Below are 24,743 nucleotides of genomic sequence, written 5' to 3'. Positions count from 1 at the left end.
TTGCTTAGTTTCTCCATACCTCACAACCTCTGAGGATGCCTGCCATAGATGTGGGTGAAACGTCAGGAGCCCGGAAAACATACAACAACCCAACATTCCCAAATGTTTAGGCAGGCAGAATGCCGTTTCTTGCCATTCAAATCTCTTGTTTTGTGAAAGATAGGAGTATCGCTTACAAGCAGATATGTGAGAGATATATAGTATTTGGACGAGATAATTGTGTATCTCTCAAGCAGACGTTTTGCTGGAAAACCAAGCATTCTCTTTCATCCTTTCTTTTAACTATGATTAGAGCAATTGGGGGTTTTATGGCAGCTTTTTGATAATATGGGCGGCCCTGCATGTCTGTTCCTAGTAATATATGAGGGTTGAATGAAAAGTAATGCCTCCACCTTCGTAACTCCTCAACAGATGGCAGCACTGGTCTGCGGCAGGTCCTGGCTTGTTCAGTAGCCTCTCCTCTACAGTTCCACTTGGCAGGAAGCCTTAGCATTGAACGGTTGTGTTGTTAAAGTGCAAAGTATGGAGCCCTGCGCAGACGGTCAGTCAATGCAACTTAAGCAACGTGCAGTCACTGAATTCTTGACAGCAGAATGTGTTGCCCTTAAGGAGATTCATCAGAGAATGCAGGCTGTTTATGGTGATTGTGTTGATGCGAGTCTTGTGCGTCGTTGGGCAAGTAAGTTTAAAGATGTTGAGCTGGGAACATCTGACTTGCGTGTCAAACAAAGAGTTGGACATCCTGTGACAGCAACCATCAAGTTTCACAAGCAAAAGGTTGAAAGATTGATTCAGGATGATCATCCTTTCGCTAAGAGAGAAATTTCAAGCATCATCGGCATTTCACAAGAACGTGTGGGTCACATTATTGCTTTGCTTGGCTATCGGAAGATCTGTGCACGATGGGTCCTGTGAGATGCCGGTTGCGGAAACAGAGTGTCGACTTCTTCTGTGACAGCTTCAGAAACTTGTTCATCGTTGGCAGAAATGTATCCAATTGTCTGGTGATGATGTGGGAAAGTGAATTGTTGTCATTAAAGAGGATTATTTCTGCATTTGATTTATTAAAATATTCCCATCCAAACCCAAGTAACGAAGGTGGAGGCATTACTTTTCATTCAACCCTCGTAACTCAGAAATCTCCATTTGTTCTTCTATCCGGTGCAATGCATGGCCAAAAATACTTTTTTTATTCTCCACAGGCTGGAGAAACATCTAGGTCATATAAAATCCCCTCTATTTCTGCTTTTTGGGTGCATCTACAGTGCAGAACAATGTCATGGACATTGAGCCATGCCATTCAAAGTGGTATCAAACTGCATTCATTCTACAATGTAGATCAGGCATGGTCAAACTTTGGCCCTCCAGGTGTTTTGGACTCCAACTCCCACAATTCCTAACAGCCGGTAGGCTGTTAGGAATTGTGGGAGTTGGAGTCCAAAACACCTGGAGGGCCAAAGTTTGCCCAACTTTGTATTTCCAGATGTGGGTTTCCTTGGGCACCTGCCCTGCTTGATACATAGATTTCTGGGACTCCAGATGGTCTTGTCATCCCTCCCACGTCTCCGGCTTGTCTCTCCTGTCTTTTTCCCTTCTGTAAAACATTTGTTAAGGAGGGAAAGATGGAGTCTGCATCCAATTTCTCTTGACAGGCAGGGCTGGGGCCATTTGTCTTGAAGCGCCCAAGCTGTCTTCCATGGAGAGGCTGGTGATGCCTTGCGGTATTAATAAATTCTCCTTTATAGAATCGCTGCAAGAAGCAGAGGCAAATCCCTGGGAAATCTCAGTGCCAGCTATAAATTGAATATATATCAGTGAGGTTTTCCTAGGGTTTTATTAATACAGCAATAATTGTTCTTGTTGTGTCCCTTCAAGTCATTTCGGACCTTGAAGTGAACCTATCACAGGTTTTTTCAGGCTGAGAGTGTGTGACTTTTCCAACATGGGAGTAGTTAATAATTGTAACGAACTATTAACGACTGAGGTTCTTTCAGGCAAGGGGGAATCTTTTTATCCAACTGCTGCCACCAATTTGCAAAGATGCAACCACCAAAGACTCAGAGAGGAGACCTTTTTTTAAAAAAAAAATTATTTCTTCTTCTTATTCACTTTAGATGGTAATGCAACTTGGTTTATAATATATGCGACAGAGGCTTAGATGTTGGAGGAACAATAACAAGTTTATTCAGGCACAGAGCTTAGTGGTTACAATGTTGTTTCTCACTTAGAGGCACTTTTATTAACTGTTACAATACTAGAATGAGGTAAGACGAACTCCCTAAAGTGTAATTTCTTTTACTTAAAGTAGTTAAAACTTCTTCCTCTGCTACTTTTAAACCGCAGTCACCCTGTGATATACGATCAAAGATTATCTGTTCCTTACCAGGACACAGACTACATTAAATAAGTCACCAAACTTATTTTAAACTGACTCAAAAATGAACAATTGAGTCTCCTTGATCCCCTCAACCTAGGATCAATCTTCCCTGTGCCTCATCAGAGCACAGACTTAACCTTTTTTTTAAACTCTGCACTTCAACTAAACAGCAGTTGGCTCCGCCTACTTCTCCATGGCAACCAGCCTCTGAGTGCTGAGATGCAGTAACTGTAATACTTACCCTTTTTAAAACGCAAAAACACAATTAAACATAACATCTGTAAACCATCACCAGGGGCTTGGAGGGAAGGGGCAGTGTTTGTTTCCCTTGCTGCCCCTGGCTCATCTCCTGGGGACTCTGGCCGCTTGGTGCTGCCAGACTCCATCTTGACCCACCTCCGTTTCAGCATCCTGGGGTCAGCACAGAGATACTGGCATTTTTTCTTCCGGCCATGGTCCTTGACTCACCTGGGCCCTCTCGAGTGAATGCTGGCACTGCGACACCAGTTTTGTCTCAATGCCTGATGGAACATATGCTCCTCTAAAACTATGTTTTAATGTTTTATTGCATGTATATGTTTTAATTGTTTTATAATTTGATATGTTATATTTATTATTTGTTGTATAATGCGGCATTGAATTTTGCCATAATCTGTAAGCCGCTCTGAGTCCCCTTCGGGGTTGAGAAGAGCGGGGTATAAATATAGTAAATAAATAAATAAATAAATAAACCAAAAATTCATACTTCATTACAATAATATTTAATAATATTGAATATTATTTAGCATCATTATTATTTGTAATAATATTATTTAATTATATTATTATTATTATTTAGTAGTTTGAATATTTTTATTATATATCATCATTAATATTTATAACATTATTATTTTTATTAATAATAATACCATATATACTCGAGTATAAGCCGACCCGAATATAAGCCGAGGCACCTAATTTAACCACAAAAAAACTGGGAAAACATTGACTCCGGTATAAGCCGAGAGTGGTAAATTTCAGAAATAAAAATAGATACCAATAAAATTACATTAATTGAGGCATCGGTAGGTTAAATGTTTTTGAATATTTACATAAAGCTCAAATTTAAGATAAGACTGTCCAACTCTGATCAAATCATGATTCTCATCTTCTTCAATGTAAATGTGCTTATATATCCTTTTAATAATAACAGAGTAAAATAATGTGTGTAATAATAATAATAATAATAATAATAATAATAATAATAATAGAGTAAAATAATAAATGCAATGGGTTTATAACCTCAGACTCAAGACTTCCGCAGCAAATCCTCCCCAAAAGCACGTCCCTTCTCTTCCAGACTCTCAAATTCTTCAGCTTTGGCTCTGCCTTCCAGGTCTGCAAGTTCCCAAACGTGAAGTCTGTGTTGTTTGCTTTACTTGGGCATTGATTTATTACTATTTAATCCCTACGTCTAACAGAGAGCCCACAAACCTGGGCGACTCTTTCTACCTTCCCACTGTGCGTGTTGTCAGACTCCAACTTCCATCATCTGTGGCCAGCATGTCTGTCTTATCTTGTTCTTGTTTAACTGCCATCAAGTTGACTTCAATTTAAGAGTAATCCTATGAATAAGAGACCTCCAAGCATTGGTTGGATTTTCTTGGTGGGTCTGTACATTGGTTGTCGGTTGTGTTTCTTCCTCAGCTTCCCTCTGCGGTCAGTGGTTCCCTTGATTTATGGTGAGAACACTTTCCCTCTGGGTGGATCTTTGTCTTGACTCTTTACTTTACTTTAAAGACAAAGATCCACCCAGAGGAAAAATGTTCGTACCTTACATCAAGGGAACCACTGACCGCAGAGGGAAGCTGAGGAAGAAACACTAAAAAAAATACAACAAGTGCTACGTTCAACAAAGGACAAGAGGGATCCTCTCACCCAGGGGTCCCCAAACTTTTAAAACAGGGGGCCAGTTCACGATCCTTCGGACCGTTGGAGGGCCGGACTATAGTTGGCCAGCGAACAATAATAATTAATAATAATAATAACAAATAATGAATAAATAATAAATAAATAAATAAATAAGGTTGGAAGAGACACTTTGAGCCATTGAGTCCAATCCCCTTTTGCCTTTGTGCACCCAAAGCACAAGCAAAGCACCCCTGACAGATGGCCACCCAGCCTCAATGTTAATAACAATAATAATAATAACAAAGAGGGTTGGAAGAGACCCTTTGGGCCATTTAGTCCAACCCCCTTCTGCCTCTGTACACCAAAAGCACAACCAAAGCATCTCTGACAGATGGCCATCCAGCCTCAATGTTAATAATAATAATAATAATAATAATGATAATAATAATAATAATAAAGAGGGTTGGAAGAGACCCCTTGGGCCATTTAGCCCAACCCCCTTTTGCCTTTGTGCACCAAAAGCACAAGCAAAGCACCCCTGACAGATGGCCACCCAACCTTAATGTTATTATTGTTATTATTATTATTATTATTAATAATAATAATAATAATAATAATAATAACAAAGAGGGTTGGAAGAGACCCCTTGGGCCATTTAGCCCAACCCCCTTTTGCCTTTGTGCACCAAAAGCACAAGCAAAGCACCCCTGACAGATGGCCACCCAGCCTTAATGTTATTATTATTATTATTAATAATAATAATAATAATAATAATAATAATAATAACAAAGAGGGTTGGAAGAGACCCCTTGGGCCATTTTGCCCAACCCCCTTTTGCCTTTGTGCACCAAAAGCACAAGCAAAGCACCCCTGACAGATGGCCACCCAGTCTCAATGTTAATAATAATAATAGTAATAATAATAATAATAATGGTTGTAAGAGAAGAAGAGACCCCTTGGGTCATTTAGCCGAACCCCCTTCTGCCCTTGTGCCGTGGGGGCCGGATAAATAGCTTCGATGGGCCGCATCCGGCCCCCGGGCCTTAGTTTGGGGACCCCTGCTTTCACCTCTGCAGGAGTCTATTGCATACTGTGCAGCTATGGACAAGTCCACATAGGGACCACCAAATGCAGCAGCATTGCCCAAACATGAATCAATAAACCCGAAAGGCACTGCAGACTAATTCAACCAAAGAGTCAGCCATAGCAGAGCACTTGAGGAACCAACCTGGACACAGTGCATTATTTGAGAACACAGGAATGCTGGACTAGGGATGTGTGTGGTATTTGTTTCCTTTGTTTCCTTCGTGCATTCGTTTACAATCAAGACAGTAATTAAAGTACAATACTCTGAAAAAAGGGGAATTCCAGGCAGGAAACAATCAAGGCCCGCTTATCCCCCTACCAACCCCAGAGATTACTTCGGTCCGAAGACCAAAATTTGCTTGAAGTCCCTAACATACGGACTTATCATTTGTCTTCTACTAGGCAGAGAGCCTTCTCGATTGTAGCCTCTCATTTATGGAATGCCTTGCCATTGAAACTCGAACTATCCGAGACCTACTTGCTTTTCGGAAAGCCTGCAAAACCTTGCTCTTCCGACAAGCTTTCGATGGGTGAAAAACTCGGGGCTATGTCTGTTTTTATTGTTGTTTTTATTGTTATTTTAAAGCTAAATGTATTGTTTTAATCTATTTCTGTAAACTGCTCCGAGCCAAACTGGGAGTAGCGGTATAAAAGTCTAATAAATAAATAAATAAATAAAGGCCAGCTAACACCTCTCAATGAAGGATTCCTCCAGGCAGGAAACAGCCAGGCTTTGAAGCTGCAAGGCTAATCAAGGAGGCCAATTGCAACATTCACACTTGCCTCAAACAAGAGTTCTTTCTCTCTCCCACCCTGGACATTATTCCGCAGATATATAAACCCCACTTTCCTCGTTTCCAACAGACTTCACAACCTCTGAGGATGCCTGCCATAGATGTGGGCGAAACGTCAGGAGAGAATGTTTCTGGAACATGGCCATACAGCCTGGAAAACTCACAGCAACCCTTCTGAACAAATCTTGCCATGAAAGCCCTGTGATAAGTTTGCTTTTGGGTCTCCATAACTCAAGGCACAGAGCTGCACAGCCTAAGTGTTGATTCCATGGGTCTCCTTTAATTGGATCTAACAACCAAATTCAAGCCAAAATCACCTCGTCTCATGCCTTCCCTGGTGTTGTCCATAGATGCCTTTTTCGAACTGAGTCATCCATTATTTTTGGTGCTTTGTGAACAAATGCTTTGGAAACCCGTTTTGAGTGGAATGCACTTTAATAAACCAGTTTAGACCAAATAGCATCCAGACATGGGCTGGCATGCCAAACATTTTTGGGTAAGTTTGGCAAAACTCAGCTTTTTTTTCTTCAGAAAAATGGATGTTTGGAGTCTATTTTGCAAGGAACATGCTGTGAAACAAATGCCTGTGTGGTTGGTTACAATTTGGTTATGTTCCAATCCTATGTCCAAACAGCCAATGTCAACCTTGGCGAAACTGGACAACTTTCCTAATAAGTTATACAATTCAGTATGGGTTGGAAAAGGCCCAAATTAATAAAAATGAATTTCAACAGGGAAAGTATTGCACTTGGACAGAATAAAATGAAATACACAGATATACAATGGGTGACATTTGGCTTGAAAACAGTCCACTTGAAAAGACTCTAGGAGTCTTAGGCTCCATCTACACTGCCATAACAAAATCCAAATTACTGTATATACTCGAGTATAAGCCTAGTTTTCCAGTCCTTTTTTAAGACTGAAAAAGCCCCCCTCGGCTTATACTCAGGTGAGGGTCCTGGTTGGCTTATATTTGGGTCAGCTTATGCTCGAGAATATATGGTACATTGATTATTTTTCTCTATTATTATTGGTATTTTTACATTCCTTATTTTTCTATATTATTATTGCTACTATTACATTTATTTTACTCTATTTTTATTATTATTAATACATTTATTATTTCACTCTGATGTTATTATTGTTGTTGCATTTATAATTTTACTCTATTTATTGTTACTTGTATTATTTTTCTGTATTATTATTATTATTATTATTACATGTATTATTTTACTCTATTATTATTAAAAGAATACATAAGCACATTTACCTTGAAGAAGATGAGAATAATGATTTGATCAGAGTTGGACAGTCTTATCTTAAATTTGAGCTTTATGTAAATATTCAAAAACATTTAACCTACTGATGCCTCAATTAATGTAATTTTATTGGTATCTATCTTTATTTCTGAAATTTACCACCCTCGGCTTATACTTGAGTCAATGTTTTCCCAGTTTTTTTGTGGTAAAATTAGGTGCCTTGGCTTATATTCGGGTCGGTTTATACTCGAGTATATACAGTATCTACTTTGAACTGGATTATATGGCAGTGTAGACTCATATAATCCAGTTCAAAGCAGATAATGTGGAATATCTGCTTTGATAATCTTGATTATATGGCAGTGTAGACAGGGCCTTAGACTACAAGTTGAACATGAGTCAACAGTGAGATGCAGCAGCTAAAAAGGCTAATGCCATTCCAGGCTGCATCAATGAGAAAACATTGAGAATAACCTCCTAATGAAAAGAATTTTTTCCACAATGGAAAATACAGCCTGGGAGTCTGTGAAGTTGCCTTCACTGGAGATATTGACACAGAGACTGGATGGACATCTGTCATGAATGTGTGGAATGTGGATTCCTGCCTGGCAGAAGGAGTATGGCATGAATGGCATTTAGGGTCTCTTCCAATTCTATGGTTCTATTATCTCTTCCAACATTATTGTCGGGAGATTTCTAAACAAAGGCTGGATGGTCATCTGTTGGGAGGGCTTGGATTGTGCCTTCTTTCATGCAGAAGGGGGTTGGACTAGATGGCCCTGACGGCCCCTTTCAATTCTAGAACTCTACAATTTCTATTACCGTATATACTTGAGTATAAGCCGACCCAAATATAAGTCGAGGCACCTAATTTTGCCACAAAAAACCTGGGAAAACATTGACTCCAGTATAAGCCAATGGTGGTAAATTTTAGAAATAAAAATAGATAGCAATAAAATTACATCAACTGAGGAATAAGTAGATTAAATGTTTTTGAATATTGAAGCTCAAATTTAAGATAAGACTGTCCAACTCTGATCCAATCATTATTCTCATCTTCTTCAATGTAAATGTGGTTATGTATCCTTTTAATAATAATAAAGTAAAATAATACATGTAATAATAATAATAATAATAATAAATATAGGAAAATAATACAAGTAATAATAATACTATCAGAGTGAAATAATAAATGTACTGTATTAATAATAATAATAATAATAATAATAATAATAATAATAGAGTAAAATAAATGCAATAGTAGCAACAATAATAGAGAAAAATAATAAATGTAATAATACCAATAATAGTAGAGAAAAATAATAAATGTACCATATATTCTTGAGTATAAGCTGACCCAAATATAAGCCAACCAGGACCCTCACCCGAGTATAAGCCGAGCGGGGCTTTTAAAGTCTTAAAAAGAGGGATGAAAAACTAGGCTTATACTTGAGTATATACAGTATTTCTAAAGAGAACATAACCCATTCCCTTGCATTCATTGCTATGTTCAGTATTGCCTCTTTTGCTGTTTTCCCATTTCATTGATGAAAAATATTAAGATTCACTTTTTCTTTCCTTTTCAAGAATAAAAGCAGCTTGCAGTGATGGGTGGTTTTTTTGGTGGAACAGATGTCAGAAAGACAAAATACGAAGGCCTCTTCTACACAGCTGTATAAAATCCAGATTATCTGCTTTGAACTGGATTATACAGTGGTGTAGACTCAGATAGTCCAGTTCAAAGCAGATAATATGGATTATCTGATTTGATAATCTGGATTACATATATGGCAATGTACAAGGGCCCTAAACAATCACTTCCTTTAATGCCAGGGCAATTGGATATTTCTGCTGCTCATTTTAGCAAATAGGAGTGTATCTACATTGTAGAATTAATGCAGTTTGACACCACCTTAACTGCCATGATTCAATACTATAGAATGCTGGGAGTTGTAGTTTGGTGATGCAGAATATTTCCCAGGGAAGACAACAGACTATATAAAACTACAACTTCCATGATTCCATAGCATTCAGCCATGGCAAGTAAAGTGGTGTTAAACTGAATTAATTCTATAGTTTATACACACTCTGTGTGAGGTCCAATTCTGGAAAGTGAAGGGGGGGGTTCTTTTACATAACTTGAAACTTGAAATATTTTGCTGGCCTTGAAGAAAGTAATTATTTCAATGTTCCCAAAAGAGTCGCAGCCACAAACACTTTGACACAGAACACGATCCCTAAGTGACAAGACCACAAATCTCCTTGCCTTTGCTACCAAAATAACCATAAATTATGATTACATCTTGGACCTGTAGCAAATGGTTGAAAATTCCACTACAGCCTCACAGGCTTGGATTCTTTCTTGTTTTGCTTCAGTGGAAAGAAAGCATTTCTACCGACTGCCTTTAGAAGTAGTGGACTCACTGGAAGGGTTTCAGCCTGGGTCTGGAAACAAAAATACCACAATCCTTTGCCATCCTTAGGTATATATGTAAGTGGATCCACATTGGCAGGTATACAAATTGGGCCGCTCTGCAACATCCATATCCAGCCGAGGTCTACTATTAAGTTACTAGGTAGGAAAGCCAACAAATTGCCCAATGCACATGAGTTTGTGATGCAAATTGCACACTGATATTCTCACCAAGAATCTAGTAAAATATGGACTTCATAAACTTTTGCACTTGGGACCCCTTTTTGCCCCAATAAATTTTTATCTTGCCCCAGGTATATTGCTATAGAAAATAGGTATCAAAATCAAGCATTTAGTCATAACAAATCAGCATTTGCAAGGCTTGCTAAACAAACTGGTTTTTCTTTTTATGAAGCAGAACTGAAGCATCATCTGCAGAGTTCATTGTAAACACTGCACAACAGATGCGTGTAATGAGTTGTCGAAGGCTTTCATGGCCTTTCACAGAGTTGTTGTGTGTTTTTCAGGCTGTATGGCCATGTTCCAGAAGTATTTTCTCCTGATGTTTCACCCACATCTATGGCAGGCATCCTCAGAAGTTGATTGAGAAGTCAGCCATAGTAGAGAACTTGATGAACCAACCTGGATACAGTATATTATTTGAGAACAAAGAAATGCTGGACTACTCCAACAACTATAATGTCAGACTACACAGAGAAGCCATTGAAATCCACAAGCATGTGGACAAATTCAACAGAAAGGAGGAAACCATGAAAATGAACAAAATCTGGCTACCAGTATTTTTTTTAAAAAAAAAAACTCTAAAATCAGAACAGTAAATAAAGAACAACACTCTGAAAACAGAGGAGTTCCAGACATGGGAACCAGGGGCAGCTAACGACTCTGAACAAAGGATGCCCCCAGGCAGAAGAAGCCAGGAGATGAAGCTATTCAATGCTAATCGAGGTGATTAACTACAACATTCACACTGGCCTCCAACTGACAAAGAGTTCTTCTCTCACCCTGGACTTTCCACAGATATATAAAGCTTCCTTGCTTAGTTTATCCATGCCTCACAACCTCTGAGGATGCCTGCCATAGATGTGGGCGAAACGTCAGGAGAGAATGCTTCTGGAACATGGCCATACCGCCCAAAAAACACACAACCCCAGATTTGTGTAATTCTCTGAAACAGCCACTAGTTGACATTCAGAATTTTTTTTTTACTGTGGCCAAATTTTTCTAGACCCCAACATTGAGCAAAGGAGGGCTCAATTGGGTTTGGGACCCACAGTTTAAGAAGCAGTGGCCTGGATAACGTGGATTAGGGATTGGTTGACTTAGGCCCCTTCTACACTGCCATATAAAATCCAGATTATCTGCTTTGAACTGGATTATATGGCAGTGTAGACTCATATAAAAATTCAAAGTGAATAATGTGGATTATCTGATTTGATAATCTGGATTGTATGGAAGTGTAGAACCCAAGGAGTGCCACTGACCAAGGGCTTCTCTTCTTCATCTTGGAAAGAATATGCCACAGAGTTCTCTCCTGGAGCTTTCAGGGCTGTTCAACATCTTTAACAACCTCTGAAGATACCAGCCACCGATGCAAGCAAAATGTTAGGAGAGAATGCTACTGGAACACGGCCATACAACAGAAAAAACTCACAGCAACCCAAAGATGGGCAGAGCTATCCAAAGAAGGGCAATTTAAAATGTTCAGGTGGTATTAAACTGTATTATTTGTACTGTATAGTGGATTTTTTCTTCTTCTTCTATTATCTGGCTCATCCAAGTTAAAACTCAAAACCTTTGTATCTTTGAACATAACAGCCACATATGATTCCAATCTCCTAATGATCCCCATTGTTATAGCTCATCTATCAGGATCTGGCCGTCCACAGGAGACGGAGTGGGACTCAGAGGCTGATTTGGATTTTGAGCCTCTCCGGGGTTTAGATCAGAGCCCAATGACTTTGCAGGTGCCTGAAGTTGTGCTTTCAGAGGAACAGCTAATTGGGGAACATTCCGATGTTCACTCAAGGCTGGATTCACCAAATGGAGTTGTTGTAGGGGAGGATGTGTCTTTTGATCGGAGGCAATCTATTTCACAGGATAGGAGTCAAAGGGAAGTTCTGAGAAGAAGTAAACAGTTGGCTCTCAAGCGCTGTAATGAATAAACTTTCCGATGTGAAGCTGTGATTGTCCTGGATCTCATTGAGAGGTGGCCTTGAGGTTTCCTTAAAGGGACCTCGCTCCTTGTTTTTGTTACGATGTCAACATTGCCATTCTTGGGAGAAGCATCTCCGTTCCTGTCTCTTGATCCTTGCCTTGTTCCTGTGCCGTTTCCAGGATACCCAGTTGGAGTTCGTGCCTTGTGACTCTCGAGTATACCTCGCTTTGTTACTCTTGTTTCCCTGCTTTTCAAGGAATACCCTTCAGGTGGATTTCAGTTGTTGTTTTGCTGTGTCTTGTGCCTACTTCCTGCAATTCCTGGATGCTTACTGACTTGGACTCTTTGCTGGAACCCTTTGAGTTCTGTTTGTGGATTACAACTTTGAAAGACTTGGAAGAACTGTGTTTTGAACTATTGTGGACATTATATTATGGACTACTTGCTCTATTGACTCTTTCCGCTGTTTGCTTGCACATATATATATATATATATATATATATATATATATATATATCCCTCAATAAACTGCTTTGCTTGAACATCTGTGTGGCCTCAGTGTGGCTTTCAGAGTGCTCTCATACCTTTGGGGTGCAACACCCATCCTCTCTGGGAAAATTTTGATATTCCGTTACTGATCCTGTGCAACTTGAGTGGATAATAATAGCGTCACTTACCGTTTTCAAAGTATCCTCTCTAACTGGAGCTAACACCAAACTCTGTTCTTCCCAAATCTGGTTCCCAAGCAAGTCTCGTTCCTTACCAAATGCAGACTCTTCTATGACGTGTCACATGGAAACCTCATAAGGCCTGTTGTGTTCTTTATCGACAGGTATTTTCTGGTCTGGCTGATTTGTAATGTCCAGCTGGTCAACACCGATGCCGTGGAGCTGACGGACATGTTTGGGGAGATTCAGTCCCCCAACTTCCCAGACTCCTACCCCAGTGATGCCGACGTGACCTGGAACATTTCGGTGCCGGATGGCTTTCGCATCAAGCTCTACTTCATGCACTTCGACCTCGAATCCTCCTACTTGTGCGAATATGACTATGTGAAGGTCAGTACCAATTCATACCATTATTTTCTGGTGCCTTTCAGACATATTAGACTGTAGTTCCCATCATCCCCACCGGGGCTGGAGGATGATGGGAATCCCAGAAAATACATCATTGATTTTGGAATTTCACATTGCGTTTCAGCACTCCTTCAGCTCTCTAAATCTCTAAATTTATTTCTAAAATTCAAGCAATGCATTGACACTGATATTTTTATCTTTATTTTGGATGTTTCCAGCATATACAGGAATCTAGAAACACAATAATGTAAATACAATGGAATCATACTGGGAAGTAGCTGATGCCTATTGAATTTGCATGGAAAGGAGAATTTCCTTTCAGTCTGTTTCTCAGAAATTTACGAAGAGCCCTTCTAAACAAAACCATTGTAGTGTTATGATTCTACTCAACTGCATTTCTTAGGGTGCATCTGCACTGCAGAATTAAAGCAGTTCAACTCCACTTCAATACTATAGAACCTTGGGATTTGTAGTTTAGCAAGTCTTTGACTGAGAAGGCAAAAGACTTTGTAAAACTACAGCTCCCAGAATTACATAGCATTGAGCCATGAAAATTAAAGTTGTATCAAAGTACATTAACTCTGCAGTGTGGATGAATTAAAGCAGTTTGACTCCACTTTTACTCCACTTCAATACTATGGAATCTTGGGGTTTGTAGTTTAGTAAGTCTTTGAAAAGGCTAAAGACTTTGTAAAACTATGACTCCCAGAATTACATAACATTGAGCCATGAAAATTAAAGTTGTATCAAAGTGCATTAACTCTGCAGTGTGGATGAATAAAAGCAGTCTGACTTCACTTTAACTCTACTTCAATGATATAGAATCTTGGGATTTGTAGTTTAGTAAGTCTTTGACTGAGGAGGCTAAAGACTTTGTAAACCTACAGCTCCCAGAATTACATAACATGGAGCCATGAAAATTAAAGTTATATCAAAGTGCATTAACTCTGCAGTGTGGATGAATTAAAGCAGTTTGACACCACTTTAACTCCACTTCAGTGCTATAGAATCTTGGGATTTGTAGTTTAGTAAGTCTTTAACTGAGAAGGCTAAAGACTTTGTAAAACTACGACTCTCAGAATTGCATAACATTGAGCCATGAAAATTAAAGTTATATCAAAATGCATTAACTCTGCAGTGTGGATGAATTAAAGCATTTTGACTCCACTTTAACTCCACTTCAGTGCTATAGGACATTGGGATTTGTAGTTTAGTAAGTCTTTGAAAAGGCTAAAGACTTTGTAAAACTACAACTCCCAGAATTACATAACATTGAGCCATGAAAATTAAAGTTGTATCAAAGTGCATTAACTCTGCAGTGTGGATGCACTCGTAGTCAGAACAAACTGGAGATTTTGCTCCCAGAGTTATTTCTCTCCTTCCTTCTCTTCTCTTCAATTTTTAATTTCTTTCTGTCCTTATTTCCTTCTCTCTGAGACAGGAAGAGAGATAAATAGAGGGACTCTTTATTTACAGAAAGAGACCCTTTGCCCTGACCTATAACCATCCCATCCATTAAAAGCTGGCTTGTCTCCTTTGTAGCGACTGTGCCTGTTTTATTTGTTTCGTTCCAATTTAAACAGCTTTTTCATTATCCAAACACTCCAGGAGAGAAGCCAACTTTTGTACCGTCCCTGGAGTATTATTTGCAAAAATTGGGTCCGTGCAAATTCATGCTCAGGCATCACTGCGAGAAATAGCAAGTTGCACTGAATTTCAGAATATCGTTTTGTAATTGCAGTTAATCCACTTACATTGATGCTGTATCCATACTGTGTATTTATAGCAGATTGAAGCTACATTAAACAACATGGATCAATGCAATGGAATTCTGGGATTTGTAGCTTGGCAAGATAGATCATTCTCTGTAAGGGAGCTCTGGCGCCACAATAAACTGCAAATCCCAGGATTTGTATTCAGCTATGGCAGCAAACATGGTGTCAAACTGCTTTAATTCTGCAATGTGGATGGGCTATCCGATCTGAAATGTAGAAATAAACAAGACAGATAAAAATAACTGTATTCCAAGTACTTTATAGAACTTCAGAGTTCGTCAGACAACAACAAAGTATGCATGAGTAATAATGTATATATGGCAATCTTTATCTGAGGTCAATATATCCAACACAGAATGTATGCAAATTTTGTTTGTTTGTTGTTTAGGGAGATGTTTTTAGGCTCGAGCACATAATTTATAGTTGCTGGCCATAGAAACATAATACTGCAGTTACAGCTTTTCTAGCATACAACAAATGGCAGAGCCCAGAAAATTATTATTATTATTATTATTATTATTATTATTATTATTATTATTATTATTATTTATAACCAGCTTTTTTTCTTCATAAGGAGACTCAAACAATACAGGCCATGGAGAAATATCAGCTACAGAAGAGTCTCACTTATCCAACATAACCTAGCTGGCAGAATGCTGGATATGCAAAAATGTTGGATAATAAGGAGGGATTAAGGAAAAGCCTATTAAAAGTCAAATTAGGTTATGATTTTACAAATTAAGCACCAAATACATTGCTTTACAACAAATTGACAGAAAAAGCAATACACGGTAACGTTATGTAGTAATTATTGTATTTATGAATTTAGCACTAAAACATTGCAATGTGTTGAAACAATTGACTAAAACTAATTGGCTACTAACAAATTGACTACAAATAAAGATAGAATTGCATAAAATGAACTTATAGTAGCAACGCTGTCGGAAATTAAATCCATAAGAAGTTCAATTCTTGCTGCAATTCTTGCTGTGGATCGGGATGGGAGGCAGACTGCGTTGGATAATCCAGAATGTTGGATAACCGAATGTTGGATAAGTGAGACTCTAATGTATTTTCAAGATGATTATTCTGGTTCACTAAGGCCCCATGTATACTGCTATATGATCCAGTTTCTGAATCCAGATTATCTGCTTTGAACTGGATAATATGAGTCTACACTGCAGGCCAAAGCAGATAATCTGGATCCAGAAACTGGATTGCATGGCAATGTAGGTGCAGCCTAAAACAGATCAGCAAACATCTGAATATTTTATTCTGATTTTACACCAACATATGTGCCATGCACAATGTGTTGTGTGTATGTCATGGCACCAAATATTCAATTGTACTTTCATAGATCGTTTGCATATAAAAGCAGATGTTGCTTCTGCTGAGCTTCCTCTGAGAATGCTTCTCAGCTTCCGAATGTCGTTTGCATGATGGATTATTCCGGGTGTGAGTTTTTCAAAAGAAACATATCCAAAAAAAAAAAAAAAACCCACTGTGATGGCTGAGAAAAAAATCCTCTTGGTTTGAACAAAGCCGCTTTGGGTACCAATGTTTCAATGTTATATGGGTGCGAAGTGCTATGGGTGAAGCATCAGGGTGGCAGTTTTGATGGATGCCTTGGTATAATCCAAAAGGCATTGAAGCTGTTTTTAGGGAATTGCCAGATAGAAAACTGGCCGGATAGAAAACAAATATTTCGGCTACTCAAGACAAAAATCAGATTTCTGCCCTCCTGAATTTGGAAGGTTCCCGAAAAAATGGATTGGACCCCACTGAAACCCAGGACAACGAAACGGATCGCAGTTTACCCAGATTGCACAAGCCTAGTGACTCCCACAAAGTATGTTGAATTGGTTGAGGCTCGGTGAGATATTAATTAAAAACTAGATCGAAATGTGCTTCAGGATATTTTTGCAGTTTAATCAATTTTTCCCATGGTTGTTGTATGTTTTCCGGGCTGTCTGGCCATGTTCTAGAAGTATTTTCTCCTGACGTTTCACCCACATCTATGGCAGGCATCCTCAGAGGTTGTGAGGTATGGAGAAACTAAGCAAGGAAGGTTAATATATATCTGTGGAAAGTCCAGGGCAGGGCCGGTTGTTACTAGGCGGCCGCTGACGCGGCCGCCTCGGGCGCTGGCTGCTAGGGGCGCTGTCGAGGCGTCGACAGCGACCCGTAGCGCCACCGACGCCTCCGGTGTTGGCGCGGGCCCGCGGGGCTTCAATCCCCGCGCCCGCGCCAAGCACCTAGGCCATTTTGCCCTTAGTAACAAACTAAGGGCAAAAATGGCCTATCTGTGCTGTGCGCATGCGCACAGCCAGATAAGCCATTTTTGCCCTTAGTTTGTTACTAAGGGCAAAATGGCCTAGCTGTGCTGTGCGCACGCGCACAGCACAGCTAGGCCATTCGGGCCTTACTTCCTGGTCGCGGCCAGGGCACGCTGGGCGGGGGGCGGGGCCAACTCTGGCCCCGCCCCCCGCACTATTCGCCCTGGCCCCGCCTCCCACACAGCGTGGGAGGCGGGGCCAGGGCACGCTGGGCGGGGCCAGGGCGTCGGAGGCGGGGCCGGTGGCGGGGGCGCTTTTTAGCACCCCCGCTTAACATTTAAAAATATCTCCGGCCGGCCCTGGTCCAGGGTGAGAGAAGAACTCTTTGTCAGTTGGAGGCCAGTATGAATGTTGTAGTTAATCACCTCGATTAGCATTGAATAGCTTCATCTCCTGGCTTCTTCCTGCCTGAGGGCATCCTTTGTTCAGAGTCGTTAACTACCCTTGGTTCCCATGTCTGCAATTCCTCTGTTTTCAGAGTATTGCTTCTTATTTACTGTTCTGATTTTTAAGTTTTTTTAATACTGGTAGCCAGATTTTGTTCATTTTTATGGTTTCCTCTTTTCTGTTGAAGTTGTCCACATGCTTGTGGATTTCAATGGCTTCTCTGTGTAGAACATGGCCAGACAGCCCGGAAAACATACAATATCCCTGTGATCCCAGCCATGAAAGCCTTCGACAACTTTTCCCATGTTTTTTTTTATGATAGACCCAATTAGGAAATGACATTTATAACCCAGGAACAAAAATGGTGTTACACGATGCTATCAGACGGTGGCTGTCCATCTGCTGGGAGGGCTTTGATTGTGCCTTCTTGCAAAATAGGATTGAACTGGATGGCCCTCAGGGTTTCTTCCATGTCTTTGACTGTCAACTGGTCTCTTTGATTCAGTTTGAACTGAACTAAACTAGATCCATCTGGGTTTTTGACTCCAAGGGTTCTCCCTCTCTAAAAGCTCCCCAGAGACTCAGGGCTCAGGTTATTATTGGCAAGAAAGGGACTCCAGATGACAACCTTTTAGCACCAAACAGCTGCATAGGCAACGTCTCTTCCAAAGTCCTGGAATTGTACGATTGCAAAGCTTTTTTTTTTTTTGTTATGCCGGGGAGCGCTGGAGATGGGTTTGTTTTGCATTTTTAAAGCCAGCCCAGCTGGAAAACCTCTGGGGAATCTCAAAGCAACTGGTTTTTGAAAGCACAGAACTAAACAACAAGTGAGCAAGAAAAACAGTTGGAGGAAATATCCCTTTCTCTCTCGCTCAGAGCTACTCATGCTTTCTCCAGGCCGTCTTCCAACTTTGGAAATGAGTCTGGAAACACAATTAATATGGATTGTTGTGCATATTCCAGGCTATATGGCCATGTTCCAGAAGCATTCTCTCCTGACGTTTCGCCCACATCTATGGCAGGCATCCTCAGAGGTTGTGAGGTACAGTAGAGTCTCACTTATCCAACACTTGCTTATCCAACGTTCTGGATTATCCAACGCATTTTTGTAGTCAAAGTTTTCAATATATCGTGATATTTTGGTGCCAAGTTCATAAATACAGTAATTACTACATAGCATTACTGCGTATTGAACTACTTTTTCTGTCAAATTTGTTGTATAACATGATGTTTTGGTGCTTAATTTGTAAAATCATAAACTAATTTGATGTTTAATAGGGATTTCCTTAATGCCTCCTTATTATCCAACATATTCTCTTATCCAACATTCTGCCGGCCCGTTTATGTTGGATAAGTGAGACTCTATGGAGAAATTAAGCAAGGAATGTTTATATATCTGTGGAAGGTCCAGGGTGGGAGAAAAAGCTCTTGTCTGTTGGAGGCCAGCGTAAATGTTGTAATTAATCACCTTGATTAGCATTAATGGCCTTGCAAGCTTCATTTCTGCCTGAGGGAATCCTTTGTTCAGAGGTGTTAAGTGGTCTGTAGTTACTCTGTTTTCAGAGTTGTTCTTTATGTATTGTCCTGATTTCAGAATTTTTTTTAATACTGGTAGCCAGATTTTGTTCATTTTCATGGTTTCCTCCTTTCTGTTGAATTTGTCCACATGTTTGTGGATTTCAGTGGCCTGGCCTCTCATGTTGGTTGTGAGAGTGGTCCATCATTTCCATGTTATCTATATATATAAATGGGTTTTCTTTTTCTCCCCCCCCCCCCCATCATTTTGAAATGTATTTGTCGTGAAATGCTTTTGACACGAAATAAATAAATATAAATGAGTGATGGCATCATGGCGACCCACAAAACAACAAAACTACAGGCCCCCAACCTCGAAATTTGACAACACAACCCATCATCCATGCCTCTAGGTTGATACAACAAAAAGAAAGGAAAAATAAAGTCCTAATTAGAGGGAGAGCAATAATTGTTTTTATCCAATTGCTGCCATTTTAGAGGGCTAATCTCTGCCCACTTGGTCTCCTAGCAACCAACTCAGCCAAGGGACAGCCAGGATTCAGTAAGGGGACAGGCAGATTTAGGCCTCACTGAGTCTTCTTCCACAGATTATCTAATTTGCACTGGATTATATGGCAGTGTAGACTCAAGGCCCTTCCACACAGCTATATAACCCATTTATAATCTTATATTATCTGCTTTGAACTGGATTATCTTGACTCCACACTGCCATATAATCCACTTCAGTGTGCATTTTATACTTCTGTGAAGAAGGAGCCTCATATAATCCAGTTCTAAGCAGATAATATAAGATTATCAATATACAATTCCTCAATACTTTATTTCCCATACCACCATACTTTGCCACAGCAACGCGTGGCCGGGCACAGCTAGTCAAATAATATACTATTTCCAGGTTGGTTCATCAAGTGTTCTGCTCATATGGCTGACTCTCTGGTTATGCAATGCCTTTCTTCTTTGGTGTTCTTAAAAGGTTCCTTGGTGCATCTCAAGTTGGTTTCTGCTCCATCTGAATTGTCATTTCCACAGCTCCCAGAATGGGGCATTGCACCCATTTCTCAGAAATTGAGCCTGAAATGTAAGAGAAGGAAACGCATAACTCCAAAAAACACAAAGTTTTGGCTCAAGACGAGGAGGGCACATCATGCGCCGGCTCGATGCATTCCATGGAAGCTGCTGAGGGTAGACTTGACTCTGGAAGGTCTAAGCAGTTCCATATTTCCGTGGCTTTGGCAGCTCCTGGGAGGCCACGGAATGAGCCCGGAATGAGCTTCTTTGGCTGGACTCTTTCCTTCGCAACCAAAACAGACTCTTCCCTGGGGGATCCGGAGCATTCGCCTCTGCTCCTTTCTGTGCATTTTTTCACAGATTCCATGGGATTTTGAAACAGCAGCCGTAGACCAAGACTTTGTTTTGCTTCTCCAAAGAAATTCATAACTAATTGGAATTTGATGTGTCTCTGGTTTTGCAGCTATTCAGACTCAGGCGTGGGGTGCAGACCAGGCCATGTGCAGTTGTGTCATAAACAGGAATGGTGCTAAATTCAGAATACAAGAATCTAGAATTGGCCCAAAAAGAACTTTATTCCCATGTCCTGCAGATCAGTGTGTTCCAGGCATTAAAAATTTGCTTCCAGAAATGAAGACTGGCCTTTCTTATAGGAAAACAAAGCCTCCAGAAAAGTGGGGAAACGTTCACCAGAGGTTGAGCATTGAGTTGTGTGGGAAGATCTATAGGATCTTAGAGAGATCCCTTGTGCAATTCTATGTTCTATTTGTGGCGGAAGATGACCCTAGAGTTACATTGGAGGACATGGAGATTCCAAGAAAGCACATATCAATCAAAGATGTGAATGATAAAATCAGCCAAAGTCAACCCTACAATTGCAGAGGACTAACGGCACATATTTTGTACTTGGAACAATGCAAGCGTAGAACAGTGGAGGTTTTGCAAACCTGGACAGGGCTGGGAAAGTTTCCAATGTGGACTATTGTTGGCTAGTTTATGAAAGTTTAAAGGTAAAGGTAAAGGTTTCCCCTGACGTCCAGTCGTAACCGACTCTGTGGGTTGGTGCTCATCTCCATTTCTAAGCCGAAGAGCCGGCGCTGTCCATAGACACCTCCTAGGTCATGTGGCTGGCATGACTGCATGGAGCGCCGTTACCTTCCTGCCGGAGCAGTACCTATTGATCTACTCACATTGGCATGTTTTTGAACTGCTAGGTTGGCAGGAGCTGGAGCTAACAGCGGGTGCTCATTCCGCTCCCGGGATTTGAACCTGGGACCTTTCGGTCTCCAGCTCAGTGCTTTAATTCACTTCGCCACCGGGGCGTAAGTGTAAGTTTAGGTAAAACATAATTTGTTAGCTCTGAAAGCTCAGGCTGCTGCGTTCCAATTCCTCAGATTCAGGAGTAAAACTTGTATATTATGCAAGAAGGGCCAGTGTGGTGTAGAGGACAAGCACGGTGTGATGTATTGTTGAAGAGAAGCACAATTAAAACCCTGGCAGACCATGCAAACAGGATATGTGAAGCCCACCTCCTCCAAGGTGACCTGAACCACCTAAACTGGGCTCTACAGCCTAATTGGTTTGTGTTCTATTCAAGTGGGCTCTACAGGCCAATTGATATGCATTCTACGATGGACATCAGAAGAGCTGCAAGACCAAGAACAAGCCACAAGAGCAAAGACAAAGATCCAACTGGAGGACAAATGTTCTTACCATTAATCAGGGGAACCACAGACTGGATACATACAAACCATCTTCAGACCCACCAAGAAAATTTAGCGAATGCTACATTCAGCAAAGGACAAGAGGGAGTCTACTGTATACCATGCAGCTGTGGACAAGTTGACATAGGGAGCACCAAACGCAGCAGCATTGCCCAGAAACGAGTCAAAGAACATGAAAGGCCCTGCAGACTCACTCAACCAGAGAAATCAGCCATAGCAGAGCACCTGATGAACCAACCTCGACATAGGATATTATTGGAGAACATAGAAATGCTGGACCACTCTCACAACCACCATGTCAGACTACACAAAGAAGCTACTGAAATCCGCAAGAATGTGGACAACTTCAACAGAAAGGAGGAAAGTATGAAAATGAACAAAATCTGGCTACCAGTATTTTTTTAAAAAGTATTAAAAACACTAGAATTAAGATAGTAAATAATGAATTTATTTATTTTATTTATTTATTTACAGTATTTATATCCTGCCCTTCTTTCTCACCCCGAAGGGGACTCAGGGTGGATCACATTATACACACATAGGGCTAACATTCAATGCCCTTAAACACATCGAACTGAGACAGATAGACAGACAGACGTAGAGGCAATTTAACCTTCTCCTGAGGGGATGTTCGATTCTGGCCACAAGGGGGAGCAGCTGCTTCATCATCCACTCTGACTGCACTTCCTCATTCCAACGTTGTAAATTAGTTAAATTTGCCTCCCCACTTTTTATCTCCTACTTGATAGATGCAACTATCTTTCGGGTTGCTAGGTCAGCAACGAGCAGGGGCTATTTTTTATTTTTAATTGACAGGTGCTCACCCCGCCATGGGCTGGCCTTGAACTCATGACCTCCTGGTCAGAGTGATTTATTGCAGCAGGCTGCTTTACCAGCCTGCGCCACAGAAACAGGGGAACTCCAGATAATAAGCAATCAAGGGCCAGTTAACAGCTTCCAGACAGAGGATGCCTTCAAGCATCAGATCCAAGCTACCTGTATGCAGATATCCTCACTGACCGACTTTGCAGCTTCCTGGCTACTCAATGCTATTCAAGCTTAAACTGATAAGGGTTCTTTCTCCCACCCTGGACATTATTCCACAGGTATATATACACTCCACTTGTTTCACTGCCAACAGATCCTCTGAAGATGCCAGTAGCCACAGATGTAGGCGAAACGCGCTGCAGGAACAGGGCCATACAGACCAAAAAACTCACAGCAACCCTGTTAATGTAGGATTTGTGTATTGATAGTGTTTAAATGAAATTTGTGTCTTGTCTGTATTGCATACTGATTGCATCATCCAGAGTGTACTATAGCCTGTAAAGAGTTAATTACTAAGAAGCTGTGATGACCTTGATGTGTGGCTGGAACTGGGGAGTGTCCAGACACAAGTGTTTGTGCATTACTGATTGCATCAGTTCTGTTCTGTGTTGAGTTGAGTTCTGTCGGCTTAGAGTGAGAGTCAAGTCCTGTGTTCGGCTGCAAGTCTGTTTGTCTTGATTACTGCTGAAGTCAGTAAAACTTGTATCTGCGCTGCAAATACTCTGACAAACCCATGGTGTAATGGTTTGACTGTTGGATTATGGCGCTGAAAACTAGGGTGCAATTTTCCTCTAAAACCATGAAAATCCACTGGGTGATTTTAGGAGAGTGGCATATTCTTAGCTCCGAAAACTCCATAATAGACTTGTGTTAATTGCTAAACATAATTGAGGGCACACAATACAACAAAAACAACAACAAAGCCTGATAGAATAGTTCTACAGAACCACTGGGTTTTTCCTACAACTGAGTGAATTGGCATACTCTAGCTGGGACCAACCAATACTATGCCAACGGTCAGCCCCAAAACAAAGCTCTTAGCTGGACCTCTGCCCGTTTATAGGTACAGTAGAGTCTTACTTATCCAACACTCGCTTATCCAACATTCTGGATTATCCAAAGCATTTTTGTAGTCAGTGTTTTCAATACATCGTGATATTTTGGTGCTAAATTTGTAAATACAGTAATTACTACATAGCATTACTGCGTATTGAACTACCTTTTCTGTCAAATTTGTTGTATAACATGATGTTTTGGTGCTTAATTTGTAAAATCATAACTTAATTTGATGTTTAATAGGCTTCTCCTTAATCCCTCCTTATTATCCAACATATTCATTTATCCAACGTTCTGCCAGCCCGTTTATGTTGGATAAGTGAGACTCTACAGTACGTAGATTCACCTTTCCAGCAACGCTTGCAAAAAAAAAGGCAAATCTTTAAGCTCTAATGGACCACTCTAATGACAGTAACAGCTGTCCAATTGTTATATCGCAACATGATATCGCTGTATGTTCCTGCATGGCAAGGAGTTGGACTAGATGACCCTTGGGATCCCTTCCAATTCAGTGTTTTGATGATTCTACATCTCAATTGACCAAATGCAATCCGTGCTCATACTTGGCAAGCGCCTCATCACCGAGTCCAAGTTCCTGACTTCTAAGGAGCCTTTTTGGCTACAAAGAACATGTCACCATTTCTGGCTCATCCCAGCTGTCCAGGCCGCTTCCCGAAAAGAGCGGAGGCCAGCCTCTGACCGTAAACTAGAAGCCAGAAGGGAGCCATCCAGCCTGGTTAATATGTGCGGCCCTGCCGAGGTCTGTATACTTTTCCATAGATCATTGACTTCCCCGAAGCGAGCTGGTAATTGGATCTTGGCAGTTCCTTTGGCCGGATTCTCCCTCCGAGGTCATTATGTCGACATGTTCACTAGAGAAGATTTGCCTCCGAGGAGGAGCATTTTTTGCTGGAAAAATGCGGGATGGGAAGGGAGTTGTACAAACAGGCTGCCTTTTGGAACAATAGCTGTTTCTCGGGATCTGGAGTAATAATAAATAATAATAATAATAAAACTTTATT

At 40.6% G+C, this 24,743-nt stretch overlaps 1 protein-coding gene across 2 annotated transcripts in view; it reads left to right on the top strand.

Annotated features, from left to right (window-relative positions):
- The window catches only part of LOC100561598 (MBL associated serine protease 1), a 117,273-nt gene that overhangs the window by 14,184 nt on the left and 78,346 nt on the right, over positions 1-24,743 (top strand). For both annotated transcript variants that reach the window (XM_008122643.3, XM_062976922.1), the window contains exon 2: positions 12,828-13,053. In XM_008122643.3, coding sequence (XP_008120850.1) covers positions 12,828-13,053 — 226 coding nt within the window. The remainder of the gene's footprint in view (positions 1-12,827; positions 13,054-24,743) is intronic.

Source organism: Anolis carolinensis, chromosome 3, assembly GCF_035594765.1.
Source record: "Anolis carolinensis isolate JA03-04 chromosome 3, rAnoCar3.1.pri, whole genome shotgun sequence".
In the NCBI taxonomy this organism is placed as follows: domain Eukaryota; kingdom Metazoa; phylum Chordata; class Lepidosauria; order Squamata; family Dactyloidae; genus Anolis; species Anolis carolinensis.
Note: the sequence above shows the minus strand (reverse complement) of the source record. Positions and strands in the feature narration are given on the sequence as shown.